Source organism: Nelusetta ayraudi, unplaced genomic scaffold, assembly GCF_046127955.1.
Source record: "Nelusetta ayraudi isolate G7.1 ecotype Tasmania unplaced genomic scaffold, CSIRO-AGI_Nayr_v1 ptg000016l, whole genome shotgun sequence".
In the NCBI taxonomy this organism is placed as follows: Eukaryota; Metazoa; Chordata; class Actinopteri; order Tetraodontiformes; family Monacanthidae; genus Nelusetta; species Nelusetta ayraudi.
Genome location: NW_027466066.1, coordinates 6336353 through 6355987, shown reverse-complemented (window position 1 = coordinate 6355987; position 19635 = coordinate 6336353). Strand labels below are relative to the sequence as shown.

At 43.5% G+C, this 19635-nt stretch overlaps 3 protein-coding genes across 5 annotated transcripts in view; 2 read left to right on the top strand and 1 right to left on the bottom strand.

Moving 5' to 3' along the window:
• LOC142886954 (immunoglobulin superfamily member 6) overlaps positions 1-6439 on the bottom strand; it is a 102238-nt gene extending 95799 nt beyond the window's left edge. Inside the window, exons 1-7 of one of the 3 annotated variants that reach the window (XR_012926467.1) lie at positions 6285-6439; positions 5779-6111; positions 5587-5684; positions 5428-5460; positions 5099-5209; positions 4822-4981; positions 2814-2935 (exon numbers count right to left, since the gene is read on the bottom strand). Coding sequence is in view for 2 of the 3 variants with exons in the window: in XM_076024241.1 (XP_075880356.1) it covers positions 4928-4981; positions 5099-5209; positions 5428-5460; positions 5587-5684; positions 5779-6111; positions 6285-6369 (714 nt within the window). In the remaining variant the exon portion in view is untranslated. Of the gene's footprint in view, positions 1-2813; positions 2936-3919; positions 4982-5098; positions 5210-5427; positions 5461-5586; positions 5685-5778; positions 6112-6284 lie in introns of those variants that run through there. The other 2 variants (XM_076024241.1, XM_076024243.1) reach the window with 2 other exon arrangements.
• mfsd13al (major facilitator superfamily domain containing 13a-like) lies at positions 294-4383 on the top strand. Its single transcript, XM_076024235.1, has 7 exons — positions 294-673; positions 821-1135; positions 1227-1655; positions 1824-1978; positions 2076-2159; positions 2252-2395; positions 2823-4383. Exons 1-7 carry the CDS (start codon positions 461-463, stop codon positions 2962-2964), a joined length of 1482 nt encoding a protein of 493 aa, XP_075880350.1. The 5' UTR covers positions 294-460; the 3' UTR covers positions 2965-4383.
• A 1080-nt stretch (positions 6440-7519) lies between the features above and the next one.
• On the top strand, positions 7520-12081 carry LOC142886943 (ER lumen protein-retaining receptor 2-like). Its single transcript, XM_076024226.1, has 5 exons — positions 7520-7782; positions 9179-9279; positions 9372-9530; positions 9624-9876; positions 10851-12081. The coding sequence occupies exons 1-5, from the start codon at positions 7692-7694 to the stop codon at positions 10883-10885; spliced, it is 639 nt and encodes a 212-aa protein (XP_075880341.1). The 5' UTR covers positions 7520-7691; the 3' UTR covers positions 10886-12081.
• Positions 12082-19635: the final 7554 nt, after the last annotated feature.

The window sequence follows — 19635 nt, the reverse complement described above, 5'->3', positions numbered from 1 at the left end:
GGTGTCAAGAGCAAATACGTCTGGGAATAAAGTTCAGAAAATCGCCGTCGCAGTTTCCGGGTTTTCTACGCACAGCCGTTTTTTTTAACCAATCAGAAGCAATAAGGAAGTGCCGGGCCGTGGATGCTTCATAGCCAATCGAAAGTTTGTTTGTAAAGTAAATCCCGCCTACGACGACGCGAAATCGAGTTGGACAGGATTTGACTCGTCAAAGGAAGCGTTCCTGAAACTTAACTACGGACTGTAAACATTTGGATGCACCCTTTTAACGAGAACGGACGAACGAACATTTGCAAAGTGGGACAGGCAACAAGATCGGCATTGGAATTTTATGTCACTTTTATTTTTCGTCAAAGACACTTCTGCTTTTTGTTAGGCTCACGTTTCTATCCGGGTGCGATTTAAATGACAGCACAAACTACAGCAATTGTTATCTAGTTATTAATACGCCTCGGCTACAATGGTCTTCCAGGAGAAATCTGTGTCCGGTTCTAATTCCGGAAGAGTGGATTTGAATTTTCAACTTTTAGGTTTTAGAGTAAACGCCGCTGCCTTCGCATATGCAATGACCACGTTGGGGTCCTGCATGATAAACAACATATTTAGCTTCTACTATGTAAAGCTTTTTATCAATAAGTTCAAGATCTCAGAGGGAGCTTTCCACCAATCGCAGGTGAGTGTTTTGCTTGTAATTGATAGATAGATGTACTTTATTGATCCCAAATTGGGAAACTACAGTGTTGCAGCACTAATCTGATTTATTCAGTGGCATCGTCAAGTTTAAATTCCTCACTTCCTGTCACGTGACTTGCCCCTGCAGGTGGTCTTCATGATATGGAATGCGGTCAACGACCCACTCTTCGGCTACCTGCAGGACAACTCCAAAATGCGCTGCTGTTCGCAGCGGCGCCTGTCCATCCTGTACGGCGCTCCCCTCTATTCCCTCACATTCCTCCTGGCTTGGTTCCCCTGGAGGTCCTACACCCCCGGCGACTGGGTGACTGGCTTGCACCTGATGGTGGCGCTGTGTGCCTTCGACGCCTTGCTCACTTTTGTGCTGCTGGCGCAGTGTGCGCTGTTTGCGGAGATCTCCGCCCACCACGAAACCCGACTGAGACTCATAAAGTACAGTCAGGTATAACGACTTCCTGCGTCTTTCTCCTGCGTTGCCCCACTGCCATCGGTTTAACCGTCCGCCGTGCTTGTATTCCCGCCTCGCTTCACAGGTGGCCTCGCTCGTCGGCTCCTCCAGCGTCCTCTTCTGCGGCGTGGTCTCCAACAACATGGAAAACTTTTCCACCTTCCAAGCCTTCACCGTCCTGGTGGCTGTCCTGAGCTGCGTCTGCATGCTCTACACAGGCCTCCACAGCAAGAGCCGCTTTGACAGCAAAGAGTGCGAGCCGGATGGGGCTTCCTCTGTGGAGCACAGTCCTCACCAGCCCGCCGTTTCCTTTGCCATGTTGAGATCCCAGACGTGGCAAATCCTGACAAACCGGGACTTCCAGCTTTTCGTGATCATGAACTTCTTTCAGGTGTTCATGTTGGCGTTCTTTAACAATTTCACCATGATCTTCTCTGAGCACCTGATCCCTGCCGATGTGCTGCCACCGCTCGCAAAGAGCGTTATGTATGGAGCGGGATTCATTTGTCCACAGGTAGTTTATGATTTCAGTCTTCAAGTTTGTCTGTCGCTTGGATGATAACACAAATGCTATTAAATGATTCTCACTCTCACATAAAGCGCGCAAATTCAACAGCAAAGAAATGCTTTTGCCTTATGTATGTGTGCGAAAAGAATTAACATCTGTATTCCTGTTTTACAGCTGTTAGTACTGAGCTGTCAGAATCTGCTCCACAATCTTGGCTACTACAGAATCATCCTCTTTGCCTTCTACATAGAGACCGGCATGGCGGCTGTTATGCTCACTCTTGGTTCTCAGCACTACTTCATCCTAGCTTTCTTCCTCACTGTTAACATGTAAGAATTTTAACAACCTTTGTTCCCCTAAATCGGTGGGAAAAAAGTACTCGGATACTAATAGATTTGCACGCATGTGTCTATGTCTTGTGCACAGGGTCATGATACAAGCATCCTTTAGTCTTTTTGGTTTGCCCCTGGCTGACATTATTGACGTGGACCTGAACAAGTACAAGCGCAGGTAAAGCGGTGGACTCTCCCCTGAAAACATCCAAAACAGGTTTTTCTTTGCATTTATATGAAAAATTGATCTATGTTTATGTTTTGCGACAGCTCCCCTCTCTCCTCCATGGTGTTTGGGACAAACGCTCTTTTCACCAAGCCGGCTCAGTCACTGGCACCGATGTTGGTGCTCAGCGTCCTCAACCAGTTTGGATATGAACGGCTGAAGGATGCAAGCCAGGATTCGGATCCGAGGTTAGTTTTATTTTACATTTTGGACACGCTATGATAAATTGATTTGGAACCTTCCATCACAAAAATGTAATTTAAACAAATAAATTGGTTAATTAACATCACATTATCAATGATGTAGAACAGGTCAGTGTGATTATGTTAATGTTAATATGTGCTTAAAGTTGGCAGTCCTCTAGAAATTGTGTCTTATTTAACTATTTACTTGTATTACAGTGACCTTTATTTTTTTGAAAGGAGAAAATGTCCATTGTGTCAATAGTCAGATGACATGATATATATAACAGACATTTTATTATTACTCTTTGTCATTTTAACCAGGCAGACTAAAATACTCATTTCAGCGTTCCAATGGTTTTGTTTTTTTTCTCTTATTTTCTTGGTGATGAAAATATCCATCAGTAACGGTTACTGCTTTTTTTTTTTCCAGTGCCTTGCAAAGCCTCCACAATGTGATGTTCTACCTGGTGTGCGTGGTGCCCATCTTTGTCTCGGCTGCACAAGCCCTGGCATGGAGGCTCTTTTCCATACGCAACAGTCACACTGTTGAAACAAAGTACACTGATGGATAATACATTGGTGTTCAAAGGGAGCAAGTTGATATTTTTCTTGTTGTCCGAGAAAATTATTTGTCACCAAGTTAGATGCCATGCTGTAAATAATGTGCAAATTGCTGCACTTTGGGAGGAAATTAGGGTTAAAATGATAAAAATCGTTTTGTTTTTGTTCTAAGACCGTTTGAATGTCGCTTTTAATACTAGCTTGAGGAATTTAAAAATAGACTAATTTAATTATGTTTTTTTTTTGTTTTTTTTTTGTCCTTGTGCAAAATGCAAAGAAACTTTAGTGGTGACGCACACAAATCAGCAGCAGTCCATTACCAAACATACTCTGATACTATGGGAAATACCCGTAAAAAAAACCATTTTGTTGTATAAAAGTAATTGGAATAAGTGGCTTGAAAAGTATGGGGTACGAGGAAGAGTTGGGTTGTTTTTGCACCCATTGCCAGCAAATATTTTATATGAAGGACTTGTGATGCCTTGTACTTTATAATAATCTTTCTGTATCAGTGATCCTGATTTTCTTTTGTAAATGTCATGCATTCCATTTGTTGACCCCAGCAAATAATTAGCAGGAATGACAGAAATGAAGGGGGAAAAAAAATAATGAATGACAGACTCCCTTGTGCCAAAAGTCAGTTTACCTTTAACTGAAGAACTGTTTAAACACTGAATTTTGATTCTTGTCTAGAAAGTTTCTGCCGTTTTTGGAAAATTGTTCCGGGGGTGACCTTAAACTTGATTGAAACAATGGCAACGCTTAACACCGCAGGGGAAAGGAGAGCATCCAATTAGATTAGCATGTCTATACAACCAGCAGCTAAAGGTCAGAGCTGCTGTGCGGGCCAGGGACAGGGACCTTTGGCTGAGAATGGAAAAACTAACTACCTCGTGTGTGGAAGCACTTTATGCAACACAAAGGTGTAAGTCAAATATTGTATATACAGGGAATATACGATTTCACTCCAATTATTACACTCCAAATTTATTTTACGTTGACCCGTTTACAAACAAAAATAGCACAACGTGTGAGTCATTCCGTTTCACAGTTTACCAACAGGGTTGACTTTTATCTTATTTAAGAACAATAAGTCTTATCTCGTCATATCACAGCTTGTCATGTTTCAAAAAAATAAAGGCACATGAAAAGCATCCACTTTGTTCCAAACAACATTTAAAAGTCCTTGTGACCAAAGTAACACCGCAAGATGCCTTACAAACACGTTACGTTATATTACAGTGGCTGCACTGCATAAGGGACCACAACCGCAATGGAAATGAAGGGCTTTCTCAAACTGACATTACGTTATCTAAAAACGTAAGTGTGTGTGTGTGTGTGTGTGTGTGTGTGTGTGTGTGTGTGTGTGTGTGTGTGTGTGTGTGTGTGTGTGTGTGTGTGTGTGTGTGTGTGTGTGTGTGTCATAAGTATGACCTGGGTAAAATGGGTAAAAGTGTACACATGTAATCATGGTGTAAAATAAAACATTGATTAAAATGTCATCTTTGAGTGACCTGTGCTGGAACTTGGCTGTAACATACTGTCTTTGTCCTGATTAAAGTTTCCACGTCAGCCATTGCGTTGAGGATTTCTTGGTCAGCAATGAGTTCAGAATGTGTAAACGTTATTGCTTAAGCAGCAACGCTGTGATCAGTCTTCAGCACGCTGGTATGAACTGTCTTCATTTCTTTTCCAAAATAATATCCTTTTATCTCCACAAAGGAATGAAATTGGTGAACAGAACATGTGCCTGCAATTCATTTTCATTCAAATACGTTCATGGGTTTAAATGAACAGAATTGTTGACTGTAGACAAAATGACAAATCTTTTTCTTTTTTTTTTTGTCTGAAGAGAAACAGGGACTCACAAACACGCTTGTCTCTTCAGTGTCCAACATCAGGCACGTTGTCAGACACTGACATTCTGTCTCCTGGATTGATGGAGGTCAAAAATTGATGTCTTCTTAACGACATTTAGACATTTTGATAGATGTCGTCATGTGAGCTGTTGAGGCCCTCGCGTGAAGCCTGCAAGGTAATAAATTCCATTATTAGGGGAATTTGTCGTAACACCAAAGTTTCCTGTTTTCTCAACCAAGTATTGGCCAAGTGGTGAAATCCACTCTTGAGAGTGATGACTTTTACCCCAGCTTGAGGCTTTTCTTCACTCGCTGCTTTTTTCACTTTCCTCAACTTTTTCTTGTTGTGCATTTCTTGCAGCACGTCGTGGAACTGCGTTCTTTTTGTTAAGTTAAACTGTAAGGACAAATGGGAGAGAAAACTGTCATAAAACAAGAACCGAGGAAAAAAAAAACTCTTGTTTTTTTCTTTTGCTTGCGGTATTGTATAAGGCACCTTGGCCAGTAGGTCACAACAAAGTTACTGCTTGGTTCCTCTTCCCCTTTTTGCTTCTCTGTATTTTTCCCCCATTCCCTCCACAAATCTTTTATATAAGACCATAAAGAATCACTGACCTGATCAAGTTTGTGAATCCTTTGACAGCCATACTATAAAATAAGAAATGCGTTTTTACACCGGTGGTATTCTTAGCCTTGTTACAATGTTCTTAGTAATGCTATATTCAAAAATATATAGATATATATGTATATATGTTTCAAGTTTTTTTTCCATACCATTTTCACAATAAGTGTCACCACTGCCAGGGTGTAGACGAACACAAGGACAAAGCATATCCACAGATAAATGTGTCTCACCATTGTTTTAATGTTTTCTAAAAGTAGAGGGAAATCAATCTGTCACATTGAATCAGTTAAATTGACAGCTTAGTAAGCATATTTTGATTCTGAACTGATTTTCTCTCCTACCTCTCACCACAAGGGTTGTGCCCAAGCCCACATGTTGGGATCCCTGGGCTTGGTGTCCACCTGATACTGCAGCACAGTGGTAAATCCCGCTGTCGTTGGCGAGGAGTGCAGTAATTTGCAAAGACGCTTTGTTCAGCTTGTATTTCTGAGGGTATTCAGGCAGTTTCAGGCGGAAACAAACGCTCTCCTTGCACGTAAGCCACTCGTACTGCCAGCCTGTCCCCGAACAGCCGGAGCTGATGGCACAAGGCAGTTCGACACTTTGCCCTATTTTTCTCCACAACACCTCGTCGGGCTGTGACAAGTTGCAGCTCTTAGAGTTTGTGTTGCCCTCTGGAATGAGAGTAAGAAAGCCGTAATGATTTCAGCCTCCACCAGACAAGTGTATCATAATAGAGAAAGTAAGTACATAAGCAATAGCTGGTCTGTTATAGACAAGACGATTTGTTTCAGAGGTAACCAAATGAAAAATGTGCTCCTTAAGCACAGAATAACTCAAATCATACCTGTTAGTTTTAAAAAGTTGAGCAGGAGGGAACACCAAAAAAGACGGTCCATGTTGGCAGCTCGGCAGCCTGTTAATGACCTCATTATTGCACGAGGACGTCTAAACGGCTGACAGCATGGGAAGTGTCGCCCTTCCTCAATGCTTAGTTTATACTTTTTTTCCAGCTAAATGCAAGCGGTAAATGTTCAGCCACCATTGTTCTATGGTGAACAAAACAAACTACTGGCATGAGTCACAAATGCATGAGTTACAAATAGGTTAATCACATGTTGGATGTGCAGTCAGACGTTCTACACAGCAGCATCCCAAAAAAAGAACACTTCTACATAACCAATGTGTTCAAAATGATAGCAACATACTTATTATTGATATGCAAAATATAATATAATATTGATATTAATTATTCGGTGGTGTCATAAAAGTAATAGAAATACATTTTTCAGAAATTCAATCGAATTGTTAGACATCTGTTTTTAATCATAAAAGCTGTATCATATTCCATTCTAAAGGAGGAGGCCTGCAGGTGTCTGGGCACACAGAGCAACACCTCTCTGCTTATTCCCCCAGCCCACTGTCAAGAGACAAATCAAAGCTTTCCCAGGTCATTCACCAAGCAAACAAAAGCCAAAAGCCAAAACCCAACAGCCCACTATCATCAGAACACAGTACCCCTGCAGTTAAAAGAAATGCCAAAGCCCACCCAGTCCTTCCAACTCCTCCCATCAGGCTGCAATAACAAAGTGCCCCATGCCAAAATAAATGATTAAAAAATGATCCACAAAAACTCATTCATCCCCACTGCAATAGAAATCCTAAATATTCATGGTTTTGTGCAGACAAGTGGAGACACCTTTTTCAAATCTTTGTCTCCTTTAATAATTTATTCATAATGTTTGTGGCACTGCGTTGAGCTTTGGCAAATGTTTTTCTGTCACGGAAGGCAAAGATGGATTCGGATTCTGATCAAATCAATGACACAATCGTGTCATTAATTTATTAATCTGTTATTTTATTTTATTATTTATTCCTACAGATCACTAAAATCCTATTAAGCATTTTAAAATGTGTACATCAATGTATTTTACTTCCAAATATACAATATAACAAATAAAACCTGAGTTTCGTTCGTTTGTTCCTTTTGGGCGGATCGCCCATCACTGTCAGTCATTTGTATTGTCCAATCGCAGCCTCTCTGTGTGTTTTGCCACGCCCCCTTCCACGTCGACCTGCACTTTCGCCATATTTTCAACCCGTGTGAATCCCGCACCCCGGTTTGCGTTCAATTTGAGGGCAACACGCATTTCGCGTGAGATTATTTTAAGCGTTAAAGCGGCTACTTTAAGTTAAAATAGAGCCTCTGCTCTTAGCTTGCTAAACGCAGCGTGTTTTATTTCACCTAGCAACCATGAACGTCTTTAGACTTACCGGAGACATTTCTCATCTGGCTGCTATCATCATCCTGTTGCTCAAAATATGGAAAAGCAGGTCCTGCGCAGGTGAGCCATAAAGCTGCTGTTGCTGTTGTTACTAGTGATTTATTTATTTATTTATTTTTACCGGAAATGAATAGTTAAATGCGGTCCACTGCCTAAACTGTACCTGCATTGCTTCTCCGTACTGAACAAGCCCGAGCCAGGTAGCAAGCTATCGTGCTGCGTTTTCCCCCACTCATTCATTGGTTTAGCTGTGACGGTGATTACATGTCTACACTCATCACTCCTGTATATTCCCTGAAAAGTTGTCTTTTCTTAGAACATGTGAAGATGATTCCTTATACGGACGTAGCGACAACTAACTTTGCATGCATCCTCCGGTGAGCTAATGCTAATTCCGTTAGCTCATCCATTCGTAGGTTGACGTGTTGTGCAGGCAGGAAGGCGTTTTAAAGGTATTTTCTGAACCTGCACATTAATAAAAACGTTGAAGATACGTTGACGGGGGCTACAGATTTCCAGTATTTTGTTGTAATCCATTGTCGCTAAACCATTTCCTCCTGCTCTATCACTTTGTGGTGTGGTGCTCGATTCTTTTGGTCTGGCTCTGACGTGGCGTTCTAGAAATCGCTACGGAAGTAGCTTTCGTGATTTATTTCTTTATTCCTCCGCTATTGCTCTTAATATCGCAGTCACACATTGGTTTGTATCAAACACAGAATATGATATTTGTATCGCTGGAGTGGTATATCTTAATAGTTTCAATGAGTAACTGTTGTGGTCGTCAAATTACAAGTTGTAGGGTAGATTCTCCAAAGTCCAAAGTTGAAGGAGGTTATATAAGGTCAACTCAGAAATCACTGTGTTTAAGGTAACAGTTTTTGGTAATAAATAATGATAACCATATATTAAGTTAAGTTAAGTCAGAACCTGCTGACCTGTTACATGCATGCAGAACTCTGAAGATTGTATTGAAACTCTTTATTACAACGAACAAGTGGACAACTATGTCACACAGCATGCTTGTTATTTTATAGTTTTCAAACGTGGCAGAAAGAAGAATGAAGAAGAAAGAATTGGAGGTCCATGTTTGGCTTTGATTACCCAAATACATGCAGAGAAATGTTCCTACTGCTCCTCGATGTGGAAAATAAAACTTTCATGCAATTGTGCAATTGCATGAAAGTTTGCATATCGGTCCGACATCTGTGATTTTCCACCATGCTACTATTTAGGAGGCCGGCCTTCCAATTGAAAAAATAAAATCCGGATGTTTTGTTTGCCACCAGTGACTGTGACTGGCACCGTCAGTCAGATGTGTTATTCCCCGTCTGGCCAGCAGATGCCACTGTTCGACAATAGTTCGCTTTCTCGAGCACTACATTAAGCCTGAGCGAGAAGCTGGCCAGAGGTGATTGACAGCAGACTCGCACCTGAATGTTATTTTGTCCTCCTGAAGGTATCTCTGGAAAGAGCCAGATCCTGTTTGCCCTTGTGTTTACCACACGCTACCTGGACCTGCTCACCTCGTTCATCTCGCTATACAACACTTGCATGAAGGTGAGATACCAGTCACTCAGTCCTCCCCTAGTGGCTCCAGTTTTCCCTGTGTGAGACCTGTGAATGTTAATTGCCGTGTGTCGCTTCCCCAGGTGATCTACATCGGCTGTGCGTACGCCACCGTCTACCTGATCTACATGAAGTTCAGGGCCACCTACGACGGCAATCACGACAGTTTCAGAATGGAGTTCCTGGTTGTCCCCGTGGGAGGTCTGGCTGTGCTCGTCAACCACGACTTCTCCTTCCTTGAGGTGAGTTCAGCTTCATAGCTGTTGAAGCTTCACGCGGACCAATTCATGCTAAGCTCTGCCGGTCGGTTTGATTGTTAATGCGTCTGCCTGCAGATCCTGTGGACCTTCTCCATCTACCTGGAGTCGGTGGCAATCCTGCCGCAGCTCTTCATGATCACCAAGACTGGCGAGGCGGAGACCATCACCACGCACTACCTGTTCTGCCTGGGCATGTATCGGGCCCTCTACATCTTCAACTGGCTCTGGCGTTACTACTTCGAAGGCTTCTTCGACTTGATCGCCATCGTGGCCGGCATAGTTCAGACCATCCTCTACTGCGACTTCTTCTACCTTTACATCACCAAAGGTAAGTCTTCACAACAAGACGTGCACCAAACAAGATAAAGAAAGCTGGGGAAAACTGGATAAAACAGTGTTTTTTTTTTTAATGTATAGCTATTCTTTTCATAGGTGAAAAGTGATGTCATTTCTTTTCTAAATGTACATGAAAAGCACATTCAGGACTTTCAGGAATTCATTCAGGAATTAGGTCCCAGCAATGTGGTTTAGGCCATTTTGCACATCCCTTGCTTTCACATGGCTGACACAATTCATTCCTTTGTTGGACATTTATGAAAAGGACGGCAGACTTAAGTCTGACCTTTTATACTAAAATGAATTTCAACCAGAGCTAATGCAGGACTTTAGAAGTCGTTATGAAGTGAATGAAGTCATTATTTGTCAAGAGAGAGGCAGTTGTTGCTCATCATTCCTGTCTCAGTACGGTTCAACTGTAAGAAAACCGTTTTCTAGGAAAGGCACAAGGAAATTATTTTACTAAATGATACTGTGAATGTTAATGCTAAAGCCTTATAACGCCATTTGACTGAACAACTGAAACGCGATTTCCTAGAGAGTTGAGAGTCTGGATTTTGTTTGCTTCATTTATGAGAAGAGTCGCATCATCTGACAGTCATTAGATTTTCACAGGGTTTTTCTGTACGCGTCGTCACTATAACTTCCAGGAGCTTTATGGTTTTGCATGCTGATGTTATGCATTTCCAGTGCAGCTTTCAGTCCACTTCCTGTTTGAAAATTTGCTTCCATTTAAATGCAACAGTGTAGTGAAGACAACATGCTTTCACCGCTGCCGCGTTGCATAAAAAAGACTTGAGAAACGACTGCTGTCGTCATCTGTCTAATTGATTCACACAGTGTTTTACTCAGGCACTTATTCAAGCAAGAAATTTACGAGAATTTCCTATTAAAAACCTATGTAAGCAAGAGGTATGCAGTCCTGCGATGGTTCTCACACTCTTATCTCTCACTCTTCCTCCTCAGTGTTGAAAGGCAAGAAGCTCAGTCTGCCGGCGTAAAAAAAAGAAGTCATCCAACGCTCGGGAGACGTCGATTCTCAGCAGACTCAGGGGTTGTGGAGATGGCCAATCTTGTGACCTCCAGCGAAACACACCTGAGACAAGAGCACCAACTATTGGGGATAAACACTAGTCTTCTTGATGATTGCTGATGGAACTGGTAGATGCCAACAAACACCAGAGCTGAACAACTTTCAACCCAGGCCAACCTGAGGATTCCCATGTTCAGCGTCTTGCCTTAAACTTCTTTTTCATTGATGTTCAAACAGGAGAAAAGGCTGTGGGTTTATTTTTTGTTCTTTTTTTTTTACATGCGAGGTGTATATGCTTTCATTATTATTATTATTTTTTTTAATTTCATTTTTTCCCCACAACGTCATAAATAGGGTTGACTAAGAAGTACCTTGTTTGGCTCGCGGAAGAAATGCACAAATGTACAGTTGGTAAGACGTGAGATAAACATTAATGTATCCGAGTGCCTGATGAGGATTATGTCCATTGTCTCACAGTATTGTTTTTTACTTATGAATTTTGAAAAGATTTTTTTTTTTTTTTTTTTTTTTTTCTTTACCGTTTGTTTCAATTTTTTACACTCTGCTTATGGCCATTTTAAAATTTAAAATGTCACCTGAGCAGTAGTCAGAAGAGGATTTGGATTTTCATGCCAGCAAATATCTTTTGTTTCTAAATAGCAATCAATATTTTAAATTGAGCTTTTTATGCATTTATGTTTAATCTTCATGTTGCCCGGAAACTCTATTATGTAAACTGAAAATGCACCAATGGCTGTCCACCTTGGACATACAGCAGATTCCTCACAGTTCTCAAATGATGTTGTATCACATCTCGGATGTTGATGGAGCACAAAGTTCTGTTTTTGTTTCTTCTTCACTTTTGCTGCACTCCAGTAACGCTCAGCAAATGGCTTGCTGTGGCGCATCAGTTCTGTTCAGGTTGAAAAGGAAGCAATAATAATAAATGGCAAATCAAACTTGACATGCCGGCACTGTAAAGCCTGCAGCGATTTAATTGTTACTGAAACGGTGGTGCTCAATAGCCGCACCTTTGGTTGTGTTCAGTCGGTGCATATCCTTTGAGTTCAAACCTCTTTCAGATTAGACATTCCTTTAGCATTATTTTAATTTAGATTCATTTTTGCATGATATCACCTCCATTAAAAATCTTATGAGAAAGAATGTGTCCTCTTACTGTGTTTTTGTGAATATGAATTTTATTCAAAGCTCTCACGTCCTTTAGCAATGACTTGACCAATTCTGTCAAAGTTTTTATATTTTGTCCCAGAAAAAAGGATGTACTGTAGAATGTCTAGGCTTTTATTTCATTTTATTTTTTTTAATTTTCAGAGATGTTGAAATATTGCATTCCACCACTGTGGCTCATGCTGAACTGTGATAGGGTGGTCCATTCAGTGAATTTTGAGTTTTGTGACAAGGGACCACTTGCAGGTTCATCAGGATCCCTCAAGACACCCACGTTAAATTTGCGCCTTCTAGTGCATTAAAATCCTAACCTTACCCTAATTCCAGCCTTAAGCAAGGGTCAAAGGTCAAAATTGTCCTAGAGACATGGGGCCACTTGCTGCTTCATCAGGATCCCCTAAGACACACCCACACCACTTTTGGGGCTTCTAGCCCATGAGGAACCCCGAAACATTGACCCTAATTCCAGCTAACCCTAATTTCAGCCTTATTGTTACATTACCCTGAGGGAGGTAACGATGAGGCTGACAACCAACAAGGAAAGAACTCAAGGTTTTGGTTTCAAAAGAATATTTATTTGCAATGTGTATAAATTCCAACAGATAAGTGTTGAGGGGAAGGTGGAACTAAAGGGGTTGAGACAAAAAAAAAAGTCAACAAAGTACAAAAAAAACAGGCCCTAACTCAACTCTGTCTGAGGAGAAAGAAAATGAAACAAATACCTCACTATCAAGCTTACACAAAGGGCGTCTCAAATCATCAAAACATACAGGGGTGGCAACAACCCATAACCTGGTGAGTTTAACACTTAGTGACTCTACGTGCCTGCCTTTCTGCATTCCCCAGCTCGCCCCGTAAGCCTCTAGGTCAGGGGTGTGCAATTATTTTTTGCAACAGGCCACATGACAAACCTGCATTGTGTCGGCGGGCCACAGAAGTATTGTTGACAGGGCGGAGGGGGGGAGGGGTATCGCGGGGGTGGGGGCTGCTGGTTGGAAATCTTGCTAACATCCTGGAATTTTTTCGTTGACCGGGGGAGCATGGGGGGGGTATTTCCTTGAGGACACAGGGAGAAGAGAAAAGAAAAACAAACAAAGGAGCCTCTGGACATGTAACATGCAACAATTATCGCGAACCCTAGTTCAATGCAACTCAATGAGGGTCAAAGGTCAAATTTGTCCCAGAGACATGGGCCCACTTTCTACTTCATCAAGATCCCTCAAGACACACCCACGCCAAATTTGGGGCTTCTAGCCCATGAGGAACCCTCAAACTCTAACCCTAATTTCAGCAGTAACCCTAACCCTAACCCTAATTCCAGCCTTATCGCGAACCCTAATTCAATGCAAATCAATGAGGGTCAAAGGTCAACTTTGCCCAAGCGACATGGGCCCACTTGCTGCTTCATCAGGATCCACTAAGACACACCCACGCCAAATTTGGGGCTTCTAAGCCATGAGGAACCCTGAAACCCTAACCCTAATTTCAGCAGTAACCCTAACCCTAATTCCAGCCTTATCGCTAACCCTAATTCAATGCAAGTCAATGAGGGTCAAAGGTCAACTTTGTCCTATAGACATGGGCGCACTTGCTGCTTCATCAAGATCCCTCAAGACACACCCACGCCAAATTTGTGCTTCTAACCCTTGAGGAACCCTCAAACTCTAACCCTAATTTCAGCAGTAACCCTAACCCTAACCCTAATTCCAGCCTTATCGCTATCCCTAATTCAATGCAAGTCAATGAGGGTCAAAGGTCAACTTTGTCCTAGAGACATGGGCCCACTTGCTGCTTCATCAGGATCCCCTGAAACACACCCACGCCAAATTTAGGGCTTCTAACCCATGACGAAACCTGAAACCCTAATTCTAATTTCAGCCCTAACCCTAACCCTAATTCAATGCAAGTCAATGAGGGTCAAAGGTCAACTTTGCCCGAGCGACATGGGCCCACTTGCTGCTTCATCAGGATCCCCTAAGACACACCCACGCTAAATTTGGGGCTTCTAACCCATGAGGAACCCTCAAACACTAACCCTAATTTCAGCAGTAACCCTAATCCTAACCCTAATTCCAGCCTTGTCGCTAACCCTAATTCAATGCAAGTCTATGAGGGTCAAAGGTCAACTTTGTCCTAGAGACATGGGCCCACTTGCTGCTTCATCAGGATCCCCTAAGACACACCCATGCCAAAATTGGGGCTTCTAACCCATGAGGAACCCTGAAACCCTAACCCTAATTTCAGCAGTAACCCTAACCCTAACCCTAATTCAATGCAAGTCAATGAGGGTCAAAGGTCAACTTTGCCCGAGCGACATGGGCCCACTTGCTGCTTCATCAGGATCCCCTAAGACACACCCACACCAAATTTGGGGCTTCTAACCCATGAGGAACCCTGAAACTCTAACCCTAATTTCAGCAGTAACCCTAACCCTAACCCTAATTCCAGCCTTATCGCTAACCCTAATTCAATGCAAGTCTATGAGGGTCAAAGGTCAACTTTGTCCTAGAGACATGGGCCCACTTGCTGCTTCATCAGGATCCCCTAAGACACACAAGCGCCAAATTTGGGGCTTCTAACCCATGAGGAACCCTCAAACTCTAACCCTAATTTCAGCAGTAACCCTAAACCTAACCCTAAACCTAATTCAAGCCTTATCGCGAACCCTAATTCAATGCAAGGCTATGAGGGTCAAAGGTCAACTTTGTCCTAGAGACATGGGCCCACTTGCTGCTTCATCAGGATCCCCTAAGACACACCCATGCCAAAATTGGGGCTTCTAACCCATGAGGAACCCTGAAACCCTAACCCTAATTTCAGCAGTAACCCTAACCCTAACCCTAATTCAATGCAAGTCAATGAGGGTCAAAGGTCAACTTTGCCCGAGCAACATGGGCCCACTTGCTGCTTCATCAGGATCCCCTAAGACACACAAGCGCCAAATTTGGGGCTTCTAACCCATGAGGAACCCTCAAACTCTAACCCTAATTTCAGCAGTAACCCTAACCCTTACCTTAATTCCAGCCTTATCGCTAACCCTAATTCAATGCAAGTCTATGAGGGTCAAAGGTCAACTTTGTCCTAGAGACATGGGCCCACTTGCTGCTTCATCAGGATCCCCTAAGACACACCCATGCCAAAATTGGGGCTTCTAACCCATGAGGAACCCTGAAACCCTAACCCTAATTTCAGCAGTAACCCTAACCCTAACCCTAATTCAATGCAAGTCAAAGAGGGTCAAAGGTCAACTTTGCCCGAGCGACATGGGCCCACTTGCTGCTTCATCAGGATCCCCTAAGACAAACCCACGCCAAATTTAGGGCTTCTAACCCATGAGGAACCCTGAAACCCTAACCCTAATTTCAGCAGTAACCCTAACCCTAATTCCAGCCTTATCGCTAACCCTAATTCAATGCAAGTCTATGATGGTCAAAGGTCAACTTTGTCCTAGAGACATGGGCCCACTTGCTGCTTCATAAGGATCCCCTAAGACACACCCATGCCAAAATTGGGGCTTCTAACCCATGAGGAACCCTGAAACCCTAACCCTAATTTCAGCAGTAACCCTAACCCTAACCCTAATTCAATGCAAGTCAATGAGGGTCAAAGGTCAACTTTGCCCGAGCGACATGGGCCCACTTGCTGCTTCATCAGGATCCCCTAAGACACACCCACACCAAATTTGGGGCTTCTAACCCATGAGGAACCCTGAAACCCTAACCCTAATTTCAGCAGTAACCCTAACCCTAACCCTAATTCCAGCCTTATCGCTAACCCTAATTCAATGCAAGTCTATGAGGGTCAAAGGTCAACTTTGTCCTAGAGACATGGGCCCACTTGCTGCTTCATCAGGATCCCCTAAGACACACCCACGCCAAATTTGGGGCTTCTAACCCATGAGGAACCCTCAAACTCTAACCCTAATTTCAGCAGTAACCCTAACCCTTACCCTAATTCCAGCCTTATCGCTAACCCTAATTCAATGCAAGTCTATGAGGGTCAAAGGTCAACTTTGTCCTAGAGACATGGGCCCACGTGCTGCTTCATCAGGATCCCCTAAGACACACCCATGCCAAAATTGGGGCTTCTAACCCATGAGGAACCCTGAAACCCTAACCCTAATTTCAGCAGTAACCCTAACCCTAACCCTAATTCAATGCAAGTCAAAGAGGGTCAAAGGTCAACTTTGCCCGAGCGACATGGGCCCACTTGCTGCTTCATCAGGATCCCCTAAGAAAAACCCACGCCAAATTTAGGGCTTCTAACCCATGAGGAACCCTGAAACCCTAACCCTAATTTCAGCAGTAACCCTAACCCTAATTCCAGCCTTATCGCTAACCCTAATTCAATACAAGGCAATGAGGGTCAAAGGTCAACTTTGTCCTAGAGACATGGGCGCACTTGCTGCTTCATCAAGATCCCTCAAGACACACCCACGCCAAATTTGGGGCTTCTAACCCATGAGGAACCCTCAAACTCTAACCCTAATTTCAGCAGTAACCCTAACCCTAACCCTAATTCCAGCCTTATCGCTAACCCTAATTCAATGCAAGTCTATGAGGGTCAAAGGTCAACTTTGTCCTAGAGACATGGGCCCACTTGCTGCTTCATAAGGATCCCCTAAGACACACCCATGCCAAAATTGGGGCTTCTAACCCATGAGGAACCCTGAAACCCTAACCCTAATTTCAGCAGTAACCCTAACCCTAACCCTAATTCAATGCAAGTCAATGAGGGTCAAAGGTCAACTTTGCCCGAGCGACATGGGCCCACTTGCTGCTTCATCAGGATCCCCTAAGACACACCCACACCAAATTTGGGGCTTCTAACCCATGAGGAACCCTGAAACCCTAACCCTAATTTCAGCAGTAACCCTAACCCTAACTGTAATTCCAGCCTTATCGCTAACCCTAATTCAATGCAAGTCTATGAGGGTCAAAGGTCAACTTTGTCCTAGAAACATGGGCCCACTTGCTGCTTCATCAGGATCCCCTAAGACACACCCACGCCAAATTTGGGGCTTCTAACCCATGAGGAACCCTCAAACTCTAACCCTAATTTCAGCAGTAACCCTAACCCTTACCCTAATTCCAGCCTTATCGCTAACCCTAATTCAATGCAAGTCTATGAGGGTCAAAGGTCAACTTTGTCCTAGAGACATGGGCCCACTTGCTGCTTCATCAGGATCCCCTAAGACACACAAGCGCCAAATTTGGGGCTGCTAACCCATGAGGAACCCTCAAACTCTAACCCTAATTTCAGCAGTAACCCTAACCCTAACCCTAATTCAAGCCTTATCGCGAACCCTAATTCAATGCAAGTCTATGAGGGTCAAAGGTCAACTTTGTCCTAGAGACATGGGCCCACTTGCTGCTTCATCAGGATCCCCTAAAACACACCCACGCCAAATTTAGGGCTTCTAACCCATGACGAAACCTGAAACCCTAATTCTAATTTCAGCCCTAACCCTAACCCTAATTCAATGCAAGTCAATGAGGGTCAAAGGTCAACTTTGCCCGAGCGACATGGGCCCACTTGCTGCTTCATCAGGATCCCCTAAGACACACCCACGCCAAATTTGGGGCTTCTAACCCATGAGGAACCCTCAAACACTAACCCTAATTTCAGCAGTAACCCTAACCCTAACCCTAATTCCAGCCTTATCGCTAACCCTAATTCAATGCAAGTCTATGAGGGTCAAAGGTCAACTTTGTCCTAGAGACATGGGCCCACTTGCTGCTTCATCAGGATCCCCTAAGACACACCCACGCCAAATTTGGGGCTTCTAACCCATGAGGAACCCTCAAACTCTAACCCTAATTTCAGCAGTAACCCTAACCCTAACCCTAATTCCAGCCTTATCGCTAACCCTAATTCAATGCAAGTCTATGAGGGTCAAAGGTCAACTTTGTCCTAGAGACATGGGCCCACTTGCTGCTTCATCATGATCCCCTAAGACACACCCATGCCAAATTTGGGGCTTCTAACCCATGAGGAACCCTCAAACCCTAACCCTAATTTCAGCAGTAACCCTAACCCTAACCCTAATTCCAGCCTTATCGCTAACCCTAATTCAATGCAAGTCTATGAGGGTCAAAGGTCAACTTTGTCCTAGAGACATGGGCCCACTTGCTGCTTCATCAGGATCCCCTAAGACACACCCACGCCAAATTTGGGGCTTCTAACCCATGAGGAACCCTCAAACTCTAACCCTAATTTCAGCAGTAACCCTAACCCTAACCCTAATTCCAGCCTTATCGCTATCCCTAATTCAATGCAACTCAATGAGGGTCAAAGGTCAAATTTGTCCCAGAGACATGGGCCCACTTGCTGCTTCATCAGGATCCCCTAAGACACACCCACGCCAAATTTGGGGCTTCTAACCCATGAGGAACCCTCAAACTCTAACCCTAATTTCAGCAGTAACCCTAACCCTAACCCTAATTCCAGCCTTATCGCTAACCCTAATTCAATGCAAGTCTATGAGGGTCAAAGGTCAACTTTGTCCAAGAGACATGGGCCCATTTGCTGCTTCATCATGATCCCCTAAGACACACCCATGCCAAAATTGGGGCTTCTAACCCATGAGGAACCCTCAAACTCTAACCCTAATTTCAGCAGTAACCCTAACCCTAACCCTAATTCCAGCCTTATCGCTAACCCTAATTCAATGCAAGTCTATGAGGGTCAAAGGTCAACTTTGTCCTAGAGACATGGGCCCACTTGCTGCTTCATCAGGATCCCCTAAGACACACCCATGCCAAAATTGGGGCTTCTAACCCATGAGGAACCCTGAAACCCTAACCCTAATTTCAGCAGTAACCCTAACCCTAACCCTAATTCCAGCCTTATCGCTAACCCTAATTCAATGCAAGTCTATGAGGGTCAAAGGTCAACTTTGTCCTAGAGACATGGGCCCACTTGCTGCTTCATCATGATCCCCTAAGACACACCCATGCCAAAATTGGGGCTTCTAACCCATGAGGAACCCTCAAACTCTAACCCTAATTTCAGCAGTAACCCTAACCCTAACCCTAATTCCAGCCTAATCGCTAACCCTAATTCAATGCAAGTCTATGAGGGTCAAAGGTCAACTTTGTCCTAGAGACATGGGCCCACTTGCTGCTTCATCAGGATCCCCTAAGACACACCCACGCCAAATTTGGGGCTTCTAACCCATGAGGAACCCTCAAACTCTAACCCTAATTTCAGCAGTAACCCTAACCCTAACCCTAATTCCAGCCTTATCGCTAACCCTAATTCAATGCAAGTCTATGAGGGTCAAAGGTCAACTTTGTCCTAGAGACATGGGCCCACTTGCTGCTTCATCAGGATCCCCTAAGACACACCCACGCCAAATTTGGGGCTTCTAACCCATGAGGAACCCTCAAACCCTAACCCTAATTTCAGCAGTAGCCCTAACCCTAATTCCAGCCTTATCGCTAACCCTAATTCAATACAAGGCAATGAGGGTCAAAGGTCAACTTTGTCCTAGAGACATGGGCCCACTTGCTGCTTCATCAAGATCCC

Excerpts from the sequence above, each read along its gene's own strand:
- LOC142886943 (XM_076024226.1), top strand. The coding sequence starts at position 7,692 with ATGAACGTCTTTAGACTTACCGGAGACATTTCTCATCTGGCTGCTATC. Across the intron at positions 9,280-9,371 it reads TATACAACACTTGCATGAAG|GTGATCTACATCGGCTGTGC; the intron begins GTGAGATACCAG and ends TCGCTTCCCCAG. Across the intron at positions 9,531-9,623 it reads ACGACTTCTCCTTCCTTGAG|ATCCTGTGGACCTTCTCCAT; the intron begins GTGAGTTCAGCT and ends GTCTGCCTGCAG.
- mfsd13al (XM_076024235.1), top strand. The coding sequence starts at position 461 with ATGGTCTTCCAGGAGAAATCTGTGTCCGGTTCTAATTCCGGAAGAGTG. Across the intron at positions 1,136-1,226 it reads GACTCATAAAGTACAGTCAG|GTGGCCTCGCTCGTCGGCTC; the intron begins GTATAACGACTT and ends CTCGCTTCACAG. Across the intron at positions 1,979-2,075 it reads TTCTTCCTCACTGTTAACAT|GGTCATGATACAAGCATCCT; the intron begins GTAAGAATTTTA and ends TCTTGTGCACAG.